At 40.4% G+C, this 23,196-nt stretch overlaps 1 protein-coding gene across 1 annotated transcript; it reads right to left on the bottom strand.

Moving 5' to 3' along the window:
- Positions 1–297: 297 nt before the first annotated feature.
- Positions 298–23,196, bottom strand: LOC119396850 (uncharacterized). The gene is made up of 28 exons (XM_037664192.2): positions 22,990–23,196; positions 20,341–20,447; positions 19,720–19,828; positions 19,194–19,331; positions 18,337–18,444; positions 17,591–17,729; positions 16,202–16,234; positions 16,064–16,102; positions 15,645–15,773; positions 14,551–14,768; positions 11,907–12,010; positions 11,739–11,844; positions 11,177–11,311; positions 9,503–9,619; positions 9,259–9,412; positions 8,816–8,881; positions 8,566–8,691; positions 7,691–7,911; positions 6,666–6,769; positions 6,081–6,186; positions 5,780–5,917; positions 4,969–5,076; positions 4,423–4,567; positions 4,055–4,123; positions 3,586–3,648; positions 1,313–1,381; positions 1,116–1,241; positions 298–519 (listed from the first exon to the last, which is right to left on the bottom strand). Exons 1-28 carry the CDS (start codon positions 23,122–23,124, stop codon positions 422–424), a joined length of 3,210 nt encoding a protein of 1,069 aa, XP_037520120.1. The 5' UTR covers positions 23,125–23,196; the 3' UTR covers positions 298–421.

The raw sequence follows: 23,196 nt of genomic DNA, 5'->3' as shown, positions 1-23,196 counted from the left end.
CTCACCCAGTGAGTTCATCTGATAAACTTGTGTCATGGCTCTTCATGTAGTTAATACCGATGACAAGTACAGGCTTTACAGGCGTTTTTTGAAAACGATGCCACACTTTCTGCACGAAAAATTCAAACTACACATGAGTTAGCTGCCACACACCTTCTTTTGCTAAAAATACTCTAACTGAATATGCCAAGCATTATTTAAAGTATGTGACATGTGTAGACAGTGGTGTTTTCATTCCCGTCTTTGACAATCACATGCCCTTATGAACAAAACCATAAAAATGGGACACACCTTAGCCACATTCTTGAAGGTTTCTGCATTAGTCACAAATGTATCATAAGACAGCATGACACCGTCTAGTTCCTTCTTTCGCATCCAAGTAAGAAGGGCACGGATGAAGCTCTCAGCCTTGTGTTCCTCCTCAAGTGTGCCTGCCTGATTTTAGGGCATTCACTTCGGTCAATAATGCCGAGGAAATGTTGTCCTTTTTAAGGGCCAGAAAGCTGTGAAAAGCTCGCGCTGGAATGAAACCACAAATTTGTATCACCTAATGAGAAATTTTTAAAATTAGTTTTAATACATAGAAAATAATGTCACAAATCAGTTTCTGCAAAATAAATGTGACAAGAATATAGCAATCTATACATGTATATGTATGCAATGTTCCAGTGATGTACTTCAGCCCAAAAACAATGTGCTGAACTTGGTAATGAACTATAGAAGCGCAGAGATGCAGGCTAGTTGGTTGATGGCCACTTGCAGTTCAGTGCTTGTCTTGTAGCTTCACTTTTGTCCTGTCGATTTTTGCGCTATAAAAATGAATGTATACCAACAAGCCTGCATCTTGACACTTCTACGGAATTACGCTAGCAAAACTTCTTACTGTTTATAGTAGCTATAAGACAATTAGAGCCACCATGAACTGTACAGACTGTCATATAGTGTATGCTATTTGTCAGTGATTTGGCACTCATTCCCAATGTGAGATGCTAACTGGTACTGTATTAAACTGTCTCAATATTAGCAGAGATATTGTCCACTTGTCAGTTTGGTGTGTGCCTAGCTAGACATTCACCAACGTAATTAACCAGCCATAGTATGTGGGGTGGGCTTACCATTTGCTGCAACGAATTTATGACCCACATCTTTGTAGGCAACGCTGGAGTAAACAACGTAGTCGCAGACTTTGTCCAGAAGGTAGTGCAATGTATCAACCATGCTGGCTACACAGATTAGGCTGACTGAAATATAAAAAACGTTTAATTAAATCACCTAACTAAACTAATAAAGTGTAATATGAACATAAGCTTACACTTTGGAGCCTTCTTGTGGACATAGTCCCCACTTGTTGAAACAAATGGCTCCTTTGTCTCTGTTTGTGCTAAGTGGAAAACCAGAAGAAGAATCAGCGAGAATTCAGTCTGAACATGCCTTTACTGCAACACAAGGTGAGATGGCACACACTAAAAAAAAAGTGAAGACAAGTTAAACATTTCTTGCCACTAGTCAATTGAAATAACTTCACCTTATGCCGAACAGAATGAAGGGTCTCAGAAAAACAGAAGCTTGAATTGATGAATAGGCAAATAAGATAAGCCTTAGCACAAACCCAGTAAGATGTCTTCAGCAAAGCCAAATGTATATATAATTTACAGTACCTGCCACAGCTACTTTATACCTTTTTGTATATAGCATATTTTAATTATGATTGCCTCTAATTGTTAAGAAGGCAATTCAAAATAAGACAATGCTAGACAAGAATTTAAGAGTGGTTGAAATAAAAAAAATCTGATAATCATAAGATCATTAACAGTGGAAACAGTGTGAGGAATGAGGACAGAGATGCACAGCATGAACACAGTTGACCTATGTAAACTTTTTCTGTAAGCCATACTAACGTCATGCATATAATTTTCCATTCCACCAGTCGGCACATGGTCAACACATGGACAATAGGTAAGTTTGCAAGTTTCGTTGTAACCCTCCAAGTTTTGCCCCAACGGGCATGTAGTAGGATGAGGCACTGATTACATGCACTCATTTTTAACAGTATTGGTATGCTGCTATTCACAGCCTAAGAATGCCTTCCATATATGCTCCAAACTACAGCTATTTGAAAATTTTTAGAGCTGTGCGAATAGCAAAATTTTGGATGCGAAGCGAATTCGAATAATAAAGATTGAGTGCGAATCGAATCGAATAATTTCGAATAATTTTCGAATATTTCTCAAACATTTTTCGAATAATTCGAAGTGAAATTACAGAAAAAGTTGCAGAGAATCCCTAAGTATGTTCTTGTGAGATAGCAACATGAAAGTGTTTCTTTTCGCTAGGTTGATGAAGCGCTGGTGGGGTCATATTTCATAGTTGTCTTTCTTATCAAGAATGAGGCAATGTAGAGGCCGAATTGTATTTATGTACATGATTTGGTGCAACCAAAGTGTTGCCGACAACACTTTACACGTGATAGGCAGAGATGCCATTTCCTCAGCCTCTCCTCCTCTTTCAAGTGCTGTGGAAGCCCAACTGATGTGGCGGACAAGGGGGCGCTCTCTTAAAGTCCGGAGTTCCAAATCTGCCTCGTAGACGTCGATATACAAGAAGATCTGAAATTTTGGATGCTAAAAAGCTTCGGCTTCCGATTTTCCGGACTTCCTGCCCAAATTTCAGGTCCAAAACAGCATTAACTGAGCCCCCACCTCTGCCACATCTTTCATCTCCATATTGGAACCAGGGTTTTCTTGAGTTAATACATTTGCGACCGTAGCGGAGCTTGAAAGGCAGCTTTGCCGCAATACGGGGTTGTGATGAGGTGAAGCATATTGAAAATCTAGGGACCACTTCCAAACGGACGTTGACTGTCTCTTGGCTAAGTTCAACCGTAACGGACCTTGAAAGGCAGCTTTGCCGCAATACGCGAGTGTGAGGAGGTGAAGCATATTGAAAATCTAGGGACCACTTCCAATCAGACGTTGTCTCTTGCCTCAGTTCGACCGTAACGGAGCTTGAAAGGCAGCTTTGCTGCAATACGGGGGTGTGATGAGGTGAAGCATATTGAAAATCTCGGGACCACTTCCAACCGGATTTTGTCTCTTGGCTAAGTTCGACCGTAACGAAGATTGAAAAGCAGCTTTGCCGCAGTACGAGAGTGTAATGAGGTGAAGCATATTAAAAATCTGAAGGGGTCACTTTCAACCGGACGTTGACTGCATTTGTCTTTGGGAAGTTCGAATAGTTCGAATAGTAAAATTTAAGTGCGAATCGAATCGAATAGCAAACACTATTCGAAAAATATTCGAAATTTCGAATATTCGCACACCCCTAAAAATTTTATTTTCACATGACTACTTGTCCTACATTTTACAATATTGATTAGTGTACATTATAGCCAACAACCTCAAACCCGGTGCATTCAAGATTAAATCCTGTAAATGAAAAGAACAAGGTGAACAGGCCATTATCAGAGCACAATGGACTGCAATTATACCCTTGCAAACTTTAGACATGAGTGCAGTCTGCATCTTAAGAAAACTATCCCTACAGTTGCAGAGTTAAACATTCTGGGAATGGTAGCCCAGTACTTACAAGTAGATGTCACTGGAACTGTGGGTTCAGTTTCAGTTTGGGGGGTTGGGTCACGTCGTTTTCCTGCCAGAAATAGAGCATAAAACACAATCATTTCATGATCTTGGGACACAAAAGAAGTTTAAATTTACTATGCTTTAAGCTTTACCTATCAGCACTGCGGCAGAATGTTTGCTTCAGTACATCATTTTAAGCGATTATTAGTCCTTTACAATGTTTTTCTATGTGCTAAATGACATAAAAGTGAAAGGTTTAGAGACGGAATTAAGCTGAAACTGCAAGTAAGAGGAAGTACAAAATTGTCTGGCAATGCAGCTCTTCCCCTTATACAGGGCTACTGATTGGCTAAGCAAATGAGAGAATGCCATTTTTACACTGAAATGTCATGCTCAGAACTTTAGTGCATGGAACAATGACATGCCAGTGCAGTGGAGCTGTGAAAAGGCTTTAAAGGCAATACAATACCAACCTTTTGACACTGTCTTCACAGTCACATCATTGGGTGTAGATGATGTGGACCTCATTTCACGATCAGTCTCTGTCAAAAGTAGAGCATGAGAAAGCGCGTTTCAGTAATTTATTTCATGAAAAATTATTCAACATTTAAAGGACAATAGTGAAACTCCATTTACTCAAAACATGCCTGTCATAACTATGGTGGAAATGACAATTACTGTTATTCATAGAACAGTCTATCAAAGCAAGCAGGTCGGTTATAAAGTGAGAGATATGTTAGATATACAGATGTGTGAAACTAGATATTCGAAGATACCCATCTGGTGATTTCAGTAAGTGAGATTCGATTGAAAGTTGCTAGACTGCTTCCAAAAAACCTACTTTCTATGTCCAAGAGGTATTCACTGATGAGGCGTAGCCGCCAGAAGGGTCCTCCTTCGGATGGACAATTGTCTGTAGGATTCTCACGGTCCACTTCAAATACTGTCACACAAAAGTCATGCTCGAAGCCAGTCAGATAAGACATCTGAAAAAAGTTGATAAGAAAAAGTCGACAACCATGAAACACTTGGAGAAGAATTTGCGAGCTCAAAGAAGCCGTTTCATTTCAACTAACATGCTAGTGAGTGAGTAACAAGATGGCACGATTCTCACAATAATAAAACACTTAGTGTTTATTTATTGCATTTGGACAGCACATGAGAGCTGTAGGTAAACAAAAGATGTGTTTCTTCAGCTACAGAATTGTCCCTCCATATGTGCACATGCAGAAACACAGACACACGAAAGAAAGATACATAACTAAAGGTGCTTAAACACAATGTTTTCCTAAGATTTTTAAAATTCCCATTAATTGAAGCATTGTGGTGGGTGCATAGATCCGAAATACCTATAAAAGCTGTAATAGTAGGCCTCAATTTTTCTTACCTTTTGCTGAATGAAAACCTTTCCTTCATACGTCAATATATCAGAATCACCGGAAGTGTAGCGGGTTTCATAGAGATTGTTGCCATTCTTTGGTGTTGTTCGGCAAGTCTTGAAGAAAGCAGATGCACATAATAATGTAGTGCTTGTACCAACTTTAAGCTGCTGGCAGAGTTTCAACTGGTGCTTACAAATTTGTCATTAATTTTCTTATAGGGTAAGTGTTACCAGTTATGCAGCTTGCAATGCAAAAATGCACCCTATGCTTATTTTCCATAAACACCATAATGCAATGAGTACAGACCAATAAAAAGGAATGAACAGAGAGTAGGCAAAGAAGCATATATGTTTGCATCCTGGATACCTATGTAAATAAAGTGCTGTAAAACAGGTAGGCACTAGCGTCATAGTGATCCCATATGACAGCCTAGCTTACTAAAGAGTCAGGCAATTTTCACTCTGTTATAGTTTCAAGTTTCCATACACCGTTTTACATTCAAAGGGAAGTTTTGTCCAGGCACATCTTTGTAGCTTCAAAGGGTGACTGTCACTGCAATTACATCAAACATGTGAATTTAAATCAACTAGCCTTATTTGAAGGTAAAAATATCTGAACGTATCCTTTCAATACGGAAGGATGGCAGTGCACTTAGCTAACGGCAATTTTAGCAGAACACTGCTGAGCAATCAAAAGCAAGCATTCAACCACCCACTCTGACACTCAAAAAAAGCTTAAATAACTGCTTTCAGTGCAGTGAAAGAAAGCACTGATACGGCAAGTTCTCCGACAAAATGAATCGAAAAGAAAGGAAACCTCTGAGTAGTCGACCCAGTGCTCTTCATCACACGAATCTCCAATGTAGCCTGGCTGCACCAAATGGAATTTTCGAACTGCAAGGTTAAATGTGACACAGGGGACAGTCACATTTTTCGACAGCTGCACAATTTTGCTCTGGAATAAAAAAAAAAAGAAAACCATGTGACACGGGCCTAGCACAAGCAATACTGCACTTTTAGTTTAAAGCAAAATCTTTCTTGTTCTTGAATAAATACTACAGAAAGGGATGTAATGACAACCACTGCAATTTAACACAAGAGACACTCAATGTACGAACCATCTTTGCAGTGTCGCTTTCCTTGTGAGGCCTGGAGGGAAAGCCCACTTTGCAGGGTGTCTCGGGCTGCCTAATATTGGTAATAAGAACTAAGTAGTCTGCCTTCCTGAAAGAGGATGAACCATTTAGTCAGCAACAAGTTACAGATGTAACCATATGGTAGCACACTGAAGGAATGTTAATAATGATGCTTAAAGGAGACAGTCAATTTTTCAGGAGAGAAACAGTTTTATATAAGAAATTGGCTTTAAATAAAACCAGAATGGCCTGGATAGCAGGTACACAACCACTATTAGAAGTGTAAATACATTGAATCAAGTGAATGGCTCACATTAGTACAGCCACTCAGATTACTGCATTCCATAGGCATGTAGTGTAATGAGCTACCAGACATGTCTCATAATGCTAAAACAAAGTGGGCTGAGAAAGTTCGATAGTAAACACAAAAATACATGTCAGCACATGACATTTGCTTCATACACCAAAAAATCACAAAACCGTAATTTATGAAGTGCTTTTGATACTGTCATATATTAGTATCCCATAATAAAAAATACACTAGAATACTGCCACAGATACACTTACCCAGTGAATGCCTCGCGCAAGGCAGTGCTGTATCGACTCTTCATATCTATGCCAATAATAAGCACGAGCCCTGCTTGGTCTGTGTGAAACTGTTTCGACAGTCTCTGAAACACGAAGTGAGAAAGGAAGCCATGCATCATTTATTTAATGTTTATGAGACTAAATGGATAACACAAGCAAAATCGTTTTACAGGGGCCTATTGCAAACATTAATACCAGTCTCGGCTTGACCAGTCAGACGTACTATATTGTCATTGTCATACTATCATCACTTAAACCAAGCAGGATGCTAAGTGGATGTGGGTCTGGTTGGACACATCCTAGTGCGATGTATATACATGCAAACACTAGAATTTTTCCACAGGCCAGATGTACTAAGGAGCAGTAACACAACTTTATAGTAATCTTTGGTTTATTTGCTACACAGTTTGTCTGTGGATGAACATCGTACTTCCTAGGTAAATAAAGTGTTAGCACTTAATATGGTCTACAACGTGGTTGTCAAAAAATACTGTCCTCCACTTGCTAATCCAGATGTCAAAACTGCCATTAGGCCTACGGGACCAAATAAAATGTGCTTTAACATGCTGCTGTTATCAACATTCAATAAATAACTCTAAACAGAAGAGTTATACCAAACAAATTTTGAAACAGCATGTCACATCTCACATCGCTTCTTCAATAAGGTGCTACAAAGATAAGCTTGCCAATGAAACCCTATCTGAGTATGTTGGCTTGTACAAACCAACTGCATTTTATTCTGGTGTTGATGCTGCTTGATACTTGCATCCATGGTGCACACTGTTGACGTTGCTTGCATAGCATTCCTCCCTATACACAAAGGGATTCAAGCTTGGGAGAGACTAGAAACTTCACACAACTTAATGTATACCATAAATTGAGAGCAAGCAGTTGCTTGTTTCAAATTATATATGTTTAAGTAATTTGGATAGCTTTACACTGGCAATACACAACATTAGACTTTTCATGGCGAATATGAACAAGCAAACTTGGTGCTTCCTCACATCTGCAAAGTCAGGCCACTCATCAGACTCATTCACGTCAGCCTTCATAAAAATTGCAATTCCATTCAGATCATAGTTGTGAACCCAGTGAGCCAGTTCCTGAGAAGCATTCTTATGTACGGTGCCTTTGCTTGATGGATCGGTGATGCAGCTATCAACTTCAGCCAAAAGTAGAGGACTCCCTTCCTTTTTAGTTGCCAAAAAGTTCCGGAAAGCTTTTTCTGCAAACAAAAAAAGTTTACAGTCAAAATTTTTTTTATTGTAAGCCCAAGTTTGACACTACATTGAGCACAGTGACATGGCATACAGTCAACTATTTTCTATCTCGGGTAGGGGTGTGTGAGTGTGCCATCCATGCAACTTTCAGCCAGAGAGATGGCATATTTATGAATGTGCTGCAGTTGATGACATCTGTGTCGGACAGCATATATATGTGTGCGGTTTTCCCAATAAAAGTTGTTGCAAGTTCAGCGCTCGTGTAATTTTTGTTCCTGCTGCATGTTTCTTGCACTGAATTACCTCGTAAATGCATTTGTTGTTTCAGTTTTGTGAGCCCCTGTGTCCCTAGTCACAATTGTAAAAGCATTATGTTAAATGCTCTTGTGACCTAGTTTGTTACGTTAAATGCTCTAGTTTGTTTTACAAGCCCACTGCTTTCTTAAAATTATTCCTGACAGACGTTTAGAAATAAGAAACGGGTACCACAGGTAAATTTTGAAGAATAGATCCTGAAAGCTCTGATGCCTAGACATGCGGCAAGGACTCCGACACTATTTATATACGTAACACGAAGCTGTTCCCATATGCTGCTTCAAAGTGAACAATTGCAATTGGACAGCCTTAATGCTTGGCTAACCATGATAGTTAACTCTTACCACTTGCAGGAACGTATGAATGACCTTCCTTGTCATAGGACACTGATGAATAGACAAGATGAGTGCAGAGAGAATTACTTAGGAAGGGCAGTGTATCTGCAGATGTTGTCACACAAATTAGGGCATCTGAAAAAATAGAAAAAAAAAAACATTCGAAGCTTGCTACTGATGTACAGCAAAGCACAGAAATAAAATGTGGCATGTGCATTACTTACTATTATTTCAGTTTTACGATGCCTATACTACTTACGTTTATTTGTGCTGTGATGCGTTCGGCTTGCAGGCACTGAAGCTTCTGTAGAAGCCTCTGTACTCCCTGTAGAAAAGCATGTATGCTGAAAGCGTTGAACTAGTGCTTCATTGAAATTGTAAAAAATCTAAAGTTCTTCCAGGGATTCAACAGGCTGCCTCATGCAGAAATTCTTTAAATACAATGCACAACGACGATGACATACTACTATGGTTTAATCAGAACATTTCATGGTTTAGAATGTATATGAACAGCCAGTTTAAGTTGCCCCTTTAGAAGGGGAAAATGGCCAGTTGTAGTTATACTCTTTATAATATCCTTTATTACATGCTGAAAAGCAACCAAAGTGGGAAAGCTGTCCTGGTGAAAAATAAATAAAGAAACCCTAGCAAATGTGGCATGCTTTTATGGCAAGCTTAAAGAAAAAGCTTTGTAGCACTCACCAACAGTGACATTTTTTGGGTGCAAAAGACTTCTGATCAGTGACAGCCGTGGCAAAGGCTCTTCAGTTGTTGCACATTCTTTATTAGGGTCATCGAGGTCCACACGAAAGGCTGCGACACAGAGGTCATCCACTTTTTTGTCCAAGATTGACATCTGTAAAAAAAAATACATTAAAAATAATCACAAAAATTACTCTTGCTCACTGGGTTACAAATGCAATGCAGCAGTGTGTGGAAAGCTCACCGTGTGTTCTAATGACACTGCTCCTTCATAAGACACAACCTGATGCTTTCCAGGCATGTACTTGATTTCAGTCAGAGTGCTATTGCTCAGTGGATGATCAATTGTAGCATTGCAAGCCTTGAAAAAGAATGCAATATTGCAACACGAATAAACATAAGGTCAAATCAGTAACATTGGTAGGTGGTTTAACTTAGGAATGTGCATGTTTGGGCTAGTTGGTAATTAATTGATGCTACTATAGCATGAACTTCAGAGACGAGGGATGAAAGAACACAACGCACACAAGCGCTAACTTCCAACTGAACTTCCGACTTCCATTAAGTTGGAAGTTAGCGCTTGTGTGTTGGTTCTCATAGGCTGTCTGCAGGGGGGGGGGGTGGGCAAGGGGGCAAGAAGAGGGGGCGCAAAGTCAGCCCTATACATTGTAGGGGGGGCGAGAAGAGGGGCGCAAAGGCAGCCCCATACATTGACATAATAGGGAGGGGGGCGCTGCGACGAACCTTCGCCCCCCCTGAAGGGGAACCCTGCGCACGCTTATGTTGGTTCTTTCATCCCTCGTCTCTGAAGCTTGCGCTATACTAGCATCAGGTGGTTTCAGTATTTTCAAGAATCTGTAATCACAATCATTTGCTAATACATGTACCTAGAACGACAGCAGCAATAATCTGTTGCAGCCATTTCGAAGAGGCAAAATCAGAAGCAACATTGTTAAAAGGCAGTATTTTCTATATTATGCGGCCTCCTACAGGTTTCAAGATGTCATACATTAAATGCAAAATCAAGCTGATTTTATTTATCACAACATATGCTTCAAAGCAAATACTTCTATTAGTGGCCTATACAAAATAAATACCAGGACCACTAAAAGTTTTGAAAGCAGGTTTTAGAATCAGAAACCATGTAATATAACAAATCAACTAACCTAATCTCATGCATAAAAACTTATTACAACACTGAACCCACTGCCATCCACAGTCGAACTAAACTTTTTCGTGCACATAGCATACAGATGAAAGTGCATTTCTTTCCTTGGCACTCACCCTGTTACACTAATAGACAACCGATTATGTGCCCCTACACAGTACATCTTGATCCACTTTACTTCAACTTGACTTCATATAGGACATCAGTTGCATGTACTAGTGAAGTTAAGCCATGCTGTCAGCTTCCTGTTTCACAACACTGCATCCATAATTTTCCGCTTCAGCACTAACTGTGCATTGCGGAACCTTCAAAACCATTTCAGAGATGTTTGTGGGGCTTCACTGAAAAATGATGGCTCGACTTAGCAACTTTCAGTGACCCTTGGGTAGCAGTGTAAATGCAGGATACACAGGACAAAGTTACATACAAATGAGGACAGGCAGACTGAAGGGGCAAGCATAACTTCTATACCTGCACACAAATAGAAAGAAAAACACACTACAGTTCCTTAAGTATTTTTGAAACCTGGTTGAGTTTTCTGAGGCTGAGACAAAGATTTTCTCGATCAAGGTAAACACCGCATTTTAGTGTAGTCGTAGATCCTTCGGTCTTTCATTTTTAGTCTAAACTAAACAATTGGCAAATGGTATAAAAATCCACAGCAGCGTTTGTGTCAGAATGTTTTCATCAAGGTGACATATCAACGCAATTTTAGAAAAGTGAAAGCACTAAGCAGAGTAAGTACATTACCATAGCATAATTCTGCAGAGATTCTTTGGTGCAGATTTCAGTCTCTCTCCTCTCAGCTACGAGAAATGACCGAACAGCCAAGTTGACAGAAAAGCAGGCAGTGGTTTGGCCTCTTGATTCCCACCACAGCTGGAACTACAAACACGCATTACATTTATTTTAAAGTAATAATAATCATGTGTAACTTAAGTCTTGATTACCAGTAGTGAGAATGCTAAATTGATAATTTCTTGTTTCTATAATAGGATTATAGAAGTATGCAAGTTGGGAGATCGTCTGGTTAAATATTAGAATGTTGTAAAAAGGAATGGGTGTTAGCAACAGCAGCAAAATATGCAATACCTTTCAGGTGTCTTCTATCAACATTCTGGCAAGAATTAGGATGATGACTTTAGGGAGACTATATACATATTACATTATATAAGAGCAGCTCCATCTTACATATAAGAAACTGCAGACGTTTTGCTTTGCACTGCCTATGAAACTGCCCCGAGTACAGAAGAGAACTGATAGTTGGCAGATCACACCGTAAATGCAAGGCACAGTAAAAGACATTACTCACAGCAAATTTGTAGTCTGCTTCCTCATAAACCCGGGATGGGAAGTCCACAGCACAAACTGCAGGTGGCTCTCGTAGATGTGCCATCAAAATCAGGAAGTCACAGTACCTGGAAATCATTTCACTGTAGCATGCCTTTCCTACTTCCTGCTACACGACTTTTGTACTCACCCAGCAAATTCACGAGGAATGCGCACCTCAAATGGGTTAATATGGTCGACACCGACTATCAGTTTGCGGCTTTCATCGGTGTTCTGAAAGTGCGTGTATATATCCTGCACAAACAGAAATGCAAAATTGTTAGGACTTTAGGGTACTACAAAGTGGTTACATTTGGCTTCTACTGGATTCCTCAATTTTAAAGCAGTCTAAATTTACCAGTAGGCCCCCTTAAAGTTGTGCTTAAGTAGATAAATTATCTATCCATTTTTTTTTTCTATCTTCAAAAACATGCTAAGAACTTAAGCTTTTGCATGCATATGCTTTTAGCACTGTGAACAACAGCAAAACGTTCATTGAAGCCATAGCGCTGATAAGACAGGGACCACAGAAAGAGGACAGGACGTGCGCTCTTTCTGTGGTCCCTGTCTTATCAGCGCTATGGCTTCAATGAACGTAACGAACCAACTAGCCCAAAAGTCTGTCCTCTTAAACAGCAAAACAAATGCAGAAAGCTAGTGTAGGACAGGAGTATCCTTTATGTTTACTGCCCTTTCACACCAGATCATACTTAAAGCCTTGATCTTAACGCCTTGTAAATTAACATAGCAAACTATTAAAAGACCTATATAGCTCAGCAGAATTATTCATTTCATTTCTACATTGTATCTGTTAAACATATTTTCTGAGGAAGCTGAACACATAGCATTAAACATAAGCTCTTTGTAATCAAGTCTACGATTAGAACAATATATCTTATGCAGTAAGAAACTCAGTTATCAGTACGTGACTGTCTTCTGCTTTCATTCAGCAGCAAGGTTTGCCTTCCTGCGTACAGAATTCTTTATGCTATGAACCGAGTTCAATGCTGCCCCTGTTCCTACTGGTTTCTGAACCTCACATATATTTCCGGGTGCCTCTTCCCCCTCTACTGGGTTTCCAGACTGACATACAGTAAAACCTCGTTAATTCAAAGTCACTGGGACTGTGAAAAACTTTCGAATTAAGCGGGTTTTCGAATTAACGAAACATACAAAAAGCGGGATGCAAGGAACTTTGAATTACTGAAAGTAATCAGAGGTGGTCGTTTGGCCTTCTAGTTTGAGGCTCCAAGGGTTGTTTTCTAGCAATACCCGGTCCCATTTTTGCCGCAAACCCGGGAAAACAGCAGGCCTTGCTGCTGTCAGCGAAAAAAAATCACAGCATATCCACGGAGTGAATGATGATTGGGCGAAGCTGCGGAGGTTCATCGGTAAACCGTGAATCTTCCGTGAATTCTGCCCAGTACATCATCACCGACGTGAGATCGGGCGCGTTTATACTAAAGGTTCGATGAGTTATGACGACTTGCAGCTCACTTTAATTTTACATGAACGCTGTGAATTTTCATTGCTTAGAAAAACATTGCTTTAGAAAACATCTGGCGTCTTTCGTTAAGCAGCTGGCATCTTTTCGTTTTGCTTTACAAACATCTGGCGTTCTTTCATTTTGCTTTTGCAAAACATCTGGCGTCTTTCGTTGCTTTATTTCATCAATCAACGGCGTTTTGAACAAAATTTTTATTGTTTAATCACGCACAGGAGAAATCTCACCAGGCACTACCTTGGAGGTAAAGAATGGCTGCTAATGGGAATGAGAGACAGAAGAAGTCGGCTTTTAGCTAACGCTGCGAATTTTTTATTGTTCAACAACCCACAGGAAAAATCTCCCACCGGCACCACCTTGGAGGTCAAAGCGTAAGACTGGTTACGCACTACGACTACGACTACGAGGGACGAACGGGTGCCGCCTTAAGGAGCTTCGCCCCTAAAAAAAAAGTAGCCTCGTGGTCAGCTGAAATGCGTGCCTGCGGAAAAGAAGGCGTGCTTCACTGCAGCACAGTGGTGACACGCGGGCAGCATGTCACCTGCTGCTCGCAGCCTCAGCGCATCATGATGCGACCATTCGCCCATTCTTTCTGGTAAAATAAAGAATGTGATAATGGCCAGTGTGACAGAATCCGCAATGTGTTCTGGCTGAAAAACATGATCACTAAGTTTTCGAACTGAGTTTTCGAAGTAGGCGTTACAGGCGAGAACTCCGCCAGCAGTGCAAGTGCGCAAATTGCCGGAGCAACCGCCAATCGGAGGTTCGCATACATAATGAATTCCGTCAGACCGTCCTTTATTATCTTTTCTTTTCCAAAAAGAATGGGTAAATCATGACGCGCCGACGTTGCGAGAAGCATGCGACATGCTGCCCGCGTGTCACCGCTGTGCTGCAGTGAAGCACGTCTTCTTTTCCGCAGGCGCACGTTTTAGCTGACCACGAGACCGTGTTTTCTTTTTTTTCTTTATTTTTTTTGCGCTAGCAGCAGCGAGGCTGGGTTGCTTCAACTGTCACTCATTAATATCGCTACAGTGCATTGCCCTGTGGCTCCTAAGGGCCGTCGCTTCCGCAGATTTGCGGCGAAATCGGGATCGGGAATTGGCACATGGCACCCAAAGTTTTCGAATTAACCAAGCTGGCGATGACCGCCGCTTCAAATTATCCACTCAGATTTACATTGCGAAATACGGGACCGCAGAAACCCTTCGAATTAAGCGAGATTTCGAAATAACCGAGTTCGAATTCACGAGGTTTTACTGTATGTTATGAGTAAGGCTACATGAATTACCTGAACTGTGGTGATTAGGTTGCTCACGTCATTCTGGCGATTTTGAGCAAACAGAGCAATTCCTTTCAGTTCATTCGCACCAATCCATGCATCCAAGCTTTTCATAAAATGCTCAATATCGGCACCGTGCAGCATATCAATGCCGAGCGAGTCCACCTCGACAATAAAATAAGGTGCTCGGTCATTGTTATGCGAAATGAAATTCTGAAAATCTTGGTCTGGAAAGAATGACACAAAAAAGAGCACGTATAAATGACTGCAGAGAACACACACTGAAATGAAATGTACATTCATTGTTCTAAATTTATATACAAAAAAAAAGTCAGCCTACGTATTCCTGTTTTTTCACCGGTGTTTTACATTTTAATTGCAATTTCAGGTTTTGCCTTCAGTCTAATCATGCAAGAGGCACCACTGCATGTACAGTTCACTTCTCTTAAATTGAGACCACTTAATCAGCCTCACTGATCTTTAGAGCTGTGCATGGCTTCATCAGATTAGCAGAAGCTTTTTGTTCTTATCTTTAGTCAAATGTTATGTGCACTAAGCCAATGATACGATGATTGACATTAAAGGAAATTTTTTATGTGCATGATTGGCTGCATGCATCTTCACAACATTCTGCAGGAGTTCAGGTTGCATAGTTCCATGTTTTTCCTAACTGAAAGAAGCAGCTAAAGCAGCAAAAACAAAATCAAACACATAACTACACTTGTTCTTGCCTGTGATAATAATCACACTTGTTTTTCACTTATAAAACAGTCAGTTTCATCGATTATGATTCTGCAAGTCCTTGATGCCCAAGTTCACCAACCGGCAAAAGCTTGCCCAGATCTGAAGTAGTAATAATATTCTCGTGCCTGCTAACAGACTTAAGCCTTTCACTGATATTGCTGCAATAAAACTAAATAGTTTGGCCAACACCACCACACCACCAGAAAAAAATCAATTGTGTTGGAGTGCATTGTAAACATGGCACAATGATCCCCTTACCCCCTTCCCTCTGCGTACTTTATTTTTCTCCCTCATGTGCATATAACTCAATTAAGTGCATTAAGTCCACATTGGATTGACAAGTAAACTAAAATACTAACCATCTGTGGGCACAAACTCATGCCCAGCATCGCTGTACTTGACAAAGCTATAGATGACATAGTCACAGAGATTTCTTGTGAGATAATTTACAACACCACGTGCCTTATAGGTAAGACAGATGAGGCTACCTGAAAAATTAAGTGAAGACAAATAAATCACATGGAACAGTCCAGGAAAACCAATGTAGTGATTGAATGTGTGAATGCTGCATGGTTGTCTAAATAAAAAAAAAAATAACATGTCTCATTAACACACATGCAAACACTTAACTCCACGGCAATGTCAATGTATAACTTGCTTAATCATATTTTGCACATGCAGATGCAAAACTTCTGTGTGATATGCCTTGGCCAGTCAAATTCAATAAATTACTAAAAGTAAGTGAATTAAAAAAAAAAAACAACAACTGTGCTCTTACGAGTGGCACCATGAAATGGTGGTGTTGTTGTTTTTGAACCTGAAAAAGAAAAAGAAAGAAAGATCAGTTCATCAAAAAGTGCTTATTGTTTTTTATGCTTCAAATATTGTGCATTCTGTGTCCAGCTGATCACTTTACCATGAGTTGTAGGAGACTGTGTAGCGGGAAGTTCTGAAAGGAAAAAAAAAATAAAATGCAGTACTGTTAATTGGATTAATGCGAAAATCACTGCACAGTTAACTTCTAGCAAGTCTGCTAATTATATATTCGTAATAGACAAGGCTAGCCTCACCATAGAATTTATGCAACATTGTAATTGTTTCACTGAAATACCACTAAACCTTGCATATTGACAGAAGCGTTACAGCCATCTTTATTTCCCCCTCATTTACTGCAATGAGCAACGAATAACCAGCAGCACCTTTTATCCCCATGGCTAGTCTATACTTTGACCTTCAAAACTACTGAGCCCCAATGAAACTGTATTGGTCCCTGCAATGTACATAGTGGGTGGTTATATGATATGAGAAACCATTGATATACTTGGTAGCTGTCAAACAAACCAGTGTTTTTTCTTTTTTTTTTCGTTAAGCCCTCCAGTAAAAATACTCAATAAATTTAATGGGCAAAAAGTCCAGTCAAAATAGGTACACTGCTTGATCAGTGCAAGCAAACACTCGCAGTGATAAAGCAGTTTATCCTTTGTGGCTTGGGAATGTGAAGCAGCATTTGAAGCAGCACTAAATTCAATAAGTGGTCGACTCTTAGGCCAAGTTGTGGTCCAAATTGCAGGGGGTTGCATTTTGAATTCAGCTGCTTGCATGGTATTTTAAACCACTTTTTAACATTTGTTATAACACTTTATCAGAAGTGTCTGAGTGTACAAAGGTGCACATGTGTACAAAAGGAAGGCATCATGCAGCTGGGGGATGTTGGATGAATGGCTTCTGGTGATTCCAGGCATCTAGTCAATTTTGCCAGATTTCAAAAAAAAACCTTTTCAGCAGATTATGCTGCAATGACGTCCTTTAATATAATAAGTATAGTTCTCATAGTTCTTGGATGCAGGGCCTATTCACAAATTGTGCCAGTTCAAAATCGTAACATTAATTAAAGGCAACATTATAAATGCCTCCAGAAACAAACATTAAACTGCAGGAAAATGAAAATTGGAAAAGCTTGTACATAACTGATGATTTGTAGCCTTTAACAAATATCTTAAAAATCAAACAGTAACATTTTAAATTATACATCATGGTGGCAAAGTATTTCAAAGACTAAATGATGGAAACAATTCACTTCGATTTCAGATGCCAGCAGCAATTGGCAAAGTAGAGAATCACTCAGGCTACGTCTGGGACAGCTAATGCATCGGCAAAGAAACTAAGGGAACGCAATGCTTCTGGCTAATAACTTAATTTCCCCAACCTTCATTAATTTCCTTTCAAAATTGGCATATTTCATTGCTAAAAACACTGCCCATAGACAGCACAAAGTATATACAGAAAAGCCACGCACTGCACTTACCTTTTTCGAGTACAACTTTCAGAGTGTGAAGCCTCGAAAATGGCTCCCCCAATGCTGGGCACTTCCCTTCCACATCTTCAAATTCAACATCAAACGCTGCAGCACACATCGTGTGAACTTGCCCAGTCACTTTTGATACCTGTAAAAAAAGAGCTGCGATGGTTTATATTTTCATACTCTGGGAATGTTCTTTGCAACTTAAATGAGAATAACAGTCAATGCTTTCATGTCCCCTATGAGATGCAATATCATGAGCCTTCAAATTGGCCACTACCTCGTACTTGGACGATGGAACATGCAAAAGTGCCCCGGAAAATCAATTGAAGACAGTTAAATTTTACAAACATTCCTTTATATATGCATTGCCAAAGGCCAAGTCACCTTTTTCTATATGACAGCAGAACACTTCGGTATTCAAGGACTCCGTCAGGAATGGGAATACTTAATCAAGCTGAAAATTGGGCAAATGCTATTCCCTAGTGCTAGCCAGAAGAAAAGTTCTTATTAGAACTTGGAAAAAACAGTGCTAGAGACAGGACAATGACAGAATGGTAGATGAGGCGCTTAACTAACATCCACAGGTTTGTTGGGGGGAAATGCGACATATACACAAGCTCTGCAAACACTATCTGCATAGAGACAGATTGGAAATCATTGCATCATGTGTGGTGGTAAAGCACGCTGTCACATTTTTTTACGAATAAACATGCTCACAATCTAATTCATAATCTAATTTACAGCCTAACCTTTTCCCGCATTGCTCGCTCTGCTTCGTAGCTGAACATCTCAGTCCCATTGTCCTTCTCTTTCAGCTCATAGGCAGAGGCCGAGGGCATATTCTTCAAGTGACAAACCTGCATTGCAATTGGGAGAAATGAGAACAGGATCACCTCTTGTCAGGGTTATTCCACGGCTGGTAATCAGACTTATGTAAGTGTGCAGAGAGCTCACAGTGCCGAAAAAAGAAGCCGAGGTCAGAGGATACAGAGTGAGTGAGTGAGTGAGAGTGAGTGAGTGAGAGTGAGTGAGTGAGTGGGTGCGTGAAAAGACTTTACTTGTTTATCCGCCGGATACAGAGTGAACTCGATACGAAATAACTGCAGTGTAAAATAAACATGCACAAAATGCTTGCTTTATCATTCAGATCTTATTTGTAGATAACGTGACCATAAATGAAATGTGTTATGCCTCTTTAAGCGCCTTCCATCTTTTCCTCTGATTCAGTAGTTGGCTTTCACATAAAAAAAAGCTCACCTACTTGATGTAATCCACTACATTTTTTTAAAAGATGTGAACAAGGGGGGAGGAGACAATGTCATGGTATCATAATACATAACACAATTCAAGAGAAGGGCTGTCCTGTCTGCTTTTCTGTAAACACTTTTTGTCTGCACTGGTACACTTCAATGTCGTCATGAATTCCTTTTCTTGCATTCCCATTGCAGCTTTTGAATTTTGCGAGTATCAGTGCATCTTCCAAATTCTATATTTCAACATGTTTTTCATTGTTGTTGTTGTGGTAGAGCCAATTGCAGTTCGAACCCACTTATACCTACATCACATAAGAAAGCAAAGGCAGTCAAGTCTTGTAATCTTAACGTACCTTGTCATATCCTACCCAGAGCTCCTTTTCACAAACTTTCCTATGACCCTGTTTTTTGACGCCATGAAAGTTGAGCACAGCAAGTGTAAATGACAGACAAACGCTGGTCCTATTTCTTGATCGCTGCTCGAGATATTTCTGAAAAAAAAAAAAAACCAGGACAGTCTTAATGAAAACAAATGTTAAGATAAATCTTGTGTGGCGAGAAATAATGACTGAATATTCAGTGCACAACGTTTCATTGCCTTCTTACCAATACTGTTCCTTTCATTTATTGAAACATTCATGATGTACTAACAAGCCCACATTTCCACCGCTGTCCAATCATTAAATGTGCAAACAATGCCTTTTCCCCATTTCCCCTCAGTAACAACTGTTCCAGATGTTCGTGCTACATAAAAGTAATTTAATAGCTTCCCATGTGTTAAAAGCAAGTTGACAGAAACATACTGCTACCACTGAACAAATACCTCCGAAATATTGCAATTCTAATTGCAATAAAATGAAGCACTTCTTTGAAACACACCATTTCTATCTCTTCGTTTGCTTCTAGAGGCCTGTTAGGAAATCTGGGAGCACAAGTGCTGCTTGGTGGCCTTGGATCTTGCTTTCTGAGAACCAAGTACTGGCATTTTCTGAAAAGGAAAAAGAAAGGCATGACATGAAGTCGAAAGTAGTTTATTTGAAAGTGCAGGGGTGAAACCGTTTAGTGGTAGCAATAACAACAGCTGATGGCAATTAGCCAAATGACTTACGTCTCTTGAATTTTGTGCGCAAACATGCTTTCCAAAATTTAGTGCTACTAATAGGTAATGTACCACTGGCATGATCACCTGTGCTATTTCAATAAAGATTTGTAAATAGCAACTAACTAAAAAAACTAAAGTACATATACTGATCCATCACCGTGATTAGCTATAATTTTTTACTGCTGCCCTCACGCCAAGGTTGTTATGCACTATTGTGTTTCTTCATTAAAATAAAAGTGGATTAGTAACCAAGGTATTTCGTTGGCAGTGTTTGATATTTCCAGTTATCAGACATTCGCATTGACACAAGCATTGCTTCTCGTCAGACGATACAAAAAATTTTGCTTGATAGCAGTAGAACAGAGAACTTATGTGATGCGAGAAACTTGAGAACTCACCCTGTTAAAGCATATGCTAAAGCCTGGGAGTCGCGGACTTTTTCAAATTCAAGTATTATGATCACCAGTGGTTGTTTCTTGAATTTCGTTGAGCGGTTCCAAAATTCCTGCAGACAAAGTAAACCTTTTAGGCTCTAGGACTGCCTCCAGGTCATTGAATGATTAAATTTTTCAAAGAGTACATCAACACCCGCACAATGTTTTTGGGTTAACTAATGACAAACTCAATGAACACACAAATAAGGCAACAGGAAAAAACAAACGAGTGTCTGCGTGTTGTGTGTTCTACAGAAGCTGTTGTGCAATGACCACATGCACAACTAGCTAGCTCCAGAGCTTGTACCGTCACAATGTGCTTTAATGTTTCTTAGCATTGTCATTTTATCAGCCTTTTCCTACTCCAACCCTTTTATGGGTTGGAGTAGGAAAAGGCTGAAATGTTAAAACAATGATATGGAAACACAAAGGTAATCAAGCAGAAGCATCTGGAAAGGCTCCGCACATTAGAACCTGTAAGGTGGTTGGGTGACGTATCAGCCTTGCGGAAGCTTTACGACGAAGTGCAAGTCAACCAGAGAGGACTCTCGAGCCTTCGAGTGAGCGCGATATCGTACGCTGCTACGCTGAGCGAGATACTGCACAAAGTTATACCCGGGGACATAGTCGTTGACTACCATAAATGGGAGAGCCTGCAGTCAGGTTCAGTATCGATTGCCGCCACCAGTACAGAGTCTTCAGAGTGGGAGATGGGGCATTTGCTTAAGCTTCTTCGGGTAGAAGTAGAATGCTGAGAGAGAACCACACAGTGCACGGCTTCAGAGTTTACAGATACTCGAACCCGTGATTAAACGAGGGCGATCTCAACTTACTTGGAGCACAAAGATTGTCAATGTTACGCTTCGGAGCCAACACGACAACACTTCAGTACAGATGGTAGCTGTCGTCGTTCCTTTCATCTGCGACGACATAATTGAAGCTCCAAAAACGAACAAATTTCATGCAGTCATCGTCGGAGAAGGCAAACCATTGGCTGATGCAGTTAGTTTTCCAAGCGTGGCATGCGAACCCAGAGTCAGCCTCTGGGTTGAATGTTATAGCTGAACGTGATTTGTTGCAGGGATGTTTTTGGAAAAGGACAACACAGACGATTGAAAACTACCCCAGGAGAACTTTAGGGAAAGATTAGTGAAAGTGTCAGGGCAGAGAATGTTGGAAATCGCACGCGGCGCGGACAGAAAGACGAAGAAGAGGGGTAGTGGAGGAGAGGCTGAACTGGGTTTTGAAGTGTTCGATATGTACGCCATGTTTGGGACAGTATCGCACTGAGTGCCAATAAATACTGCAGAGAGAATTCCCACAAAGTCCAATGGTTTTCACGGGAGGACCATGTCCATTATACTGGACACAGGGATTCGTTGCACTTGTGGGTACCTACATTCTACTTTCCTTCTTGAAAGAATGTTGCTTTTGGTCCAGTCACAAGGTTTATTGTCTTAGAGAAACAACAACGATTCGTTTTGATGTGAGAAAAAGAACAAAGTTTGGCATGGATTACTGTCACTCACGGCATTTAGCACCATGGAGGAAAAAAGAAACTTAGGAGGGAGCGTGCTTACCGTCCACAAGCCAACCTCCTCCAAAGCCGCTACCTACTCGTGCTTGTTACAAAATTCCTGACATGCTCTTGTTTCATGTTTTATGACTGGGCTTCAAGAATGTCACGTGACGCTCCCTCCTAGATGCTTTTTTTCCTGCATGCCTAGCATGATGCACGGCAATTGCATCCTAGTGTCCAGTGTACTGGACATAAATACATTCTCACATTGTGAGCAGACTTTTGATTACAAAGGCTTCCTTTTCACAACATTGTTTTAAGAGGACATAACTTAGCTCTCATAATTTAAATTATTTGAACTGTGCGAAGATAGCTCCTAAAATAATTTTGCCCACTTGAGCACATCGCGCGCGTGAGTTTCCTCGTGCCCATCGCCTTTACTCTGAGCCTTCTCTATAAGAAAATGCAGCTGAGAGAGGAACTAAATTAAAAAAGATATTGCTCGCTTCGTAGAGAAGCTGCAAAAGTGTTTTCGGTTCCAATTGTGGGTTCAGTTGCTTTTATGCACCGCTCTTTTTCTTATGTCAAATACACTGGTCACGGGGTTGGAAAGGGATATGATGACATTATCACATGACATCGTCGCTTGGTCGAAGGTGGGCCGACCCTGGAGTTAGTGCAAAACCAAGTTAGGTGCAGAAAGATTCCGGAGGGGGAGGACCAATACAACCGACTGAGAAGAAGAAGATGGCTTTTGCCTTCAAGTTGTCTTAGGCGAATGCATAAGGGACATTGTGACTTTTTTTTTTTTTGCAATTGCTGTAAATAAATTTCCAAAATATACCGCCTCCTCTGCTTCAATACCGTGCAATGAAACATGAAAATCAGATATGGAGTATAACAGCACTCAATAAAGTCATTACTCTCTACATCCAGGAGATGACATGACCTATGTCAAAGCGAGGTGTAATGTTGAGGTGAGGAGGTCTGAAATGCAGAAGAGGGCGGGCAGTCTATGCCATAAAGCATAGTCAAGTCGAGGCTAATTTGCCAGTACTTCAGGTTAAAACAGCAGAAATAAACCAAATACACACCGTTGCAAATGGTTCGACATCTATAGCATCTTGATGGGTTGCCGAAAATGCAATGCCATCAAGGTTGTTTGTTGCAAGGAACTCTTCAGTTTTGGCAAAGAAGTCAGTCACAACACGTCGGACCTTGGATGTCATAATTCCACGTGTGTCCACTTCAGCTGCTATAAATGGAACACTTCCTTTCCGCAGCTTTTGCAGTTCTCCAAT

The sequence above is a fragment of the Rhipicephalus sanguineus genome, chromosome 6 (genome assembly GCF_013339695.2).
Source record: "Rhipicephalus sanguineus isolate Rsan-2018 chromosome 6, BIME_Rsan_1.4, whole genome shotgun sequence".
Taxonomy (NCBI): domain Eukaryota; kingdom Metazoa; phylum Arthropoda; class Arachnida; order Ixodida; family Ixodidae; genus Rhipicephalus; species Rhipicephalus sanguineus.
Note: the sequence above shows the minus strand (reverse complement) of the source record. Positions and strands in the feature narration are given on the sequence as shown.

Excerpts from the sequence above, each read along its gene's own strand:
- LOC119396850 (XM_037664192.2), bottom strand. The coding sequence starts at position 23,124 with ATGACATCCAAGGTCCGACGTGTTGTGACTGACTTCTTTGCCAAAACT. Across the intron at positions 18,445-19,193 it reads TCTGGGTAGGATATGACAAG|GTTTGTCACTTGAAGAATAT; the intron begins GTACGTTAAGAT and ends ATTGCAATGCAG. Across the intron at positions 16,235-17,590 it reads GAAAGTTGTACTCGAAAAAG|AACTTCCCGCTACACAGTCT; the intron begins GTAAGTGCAGTG and ends TTTTCCTTTCAG.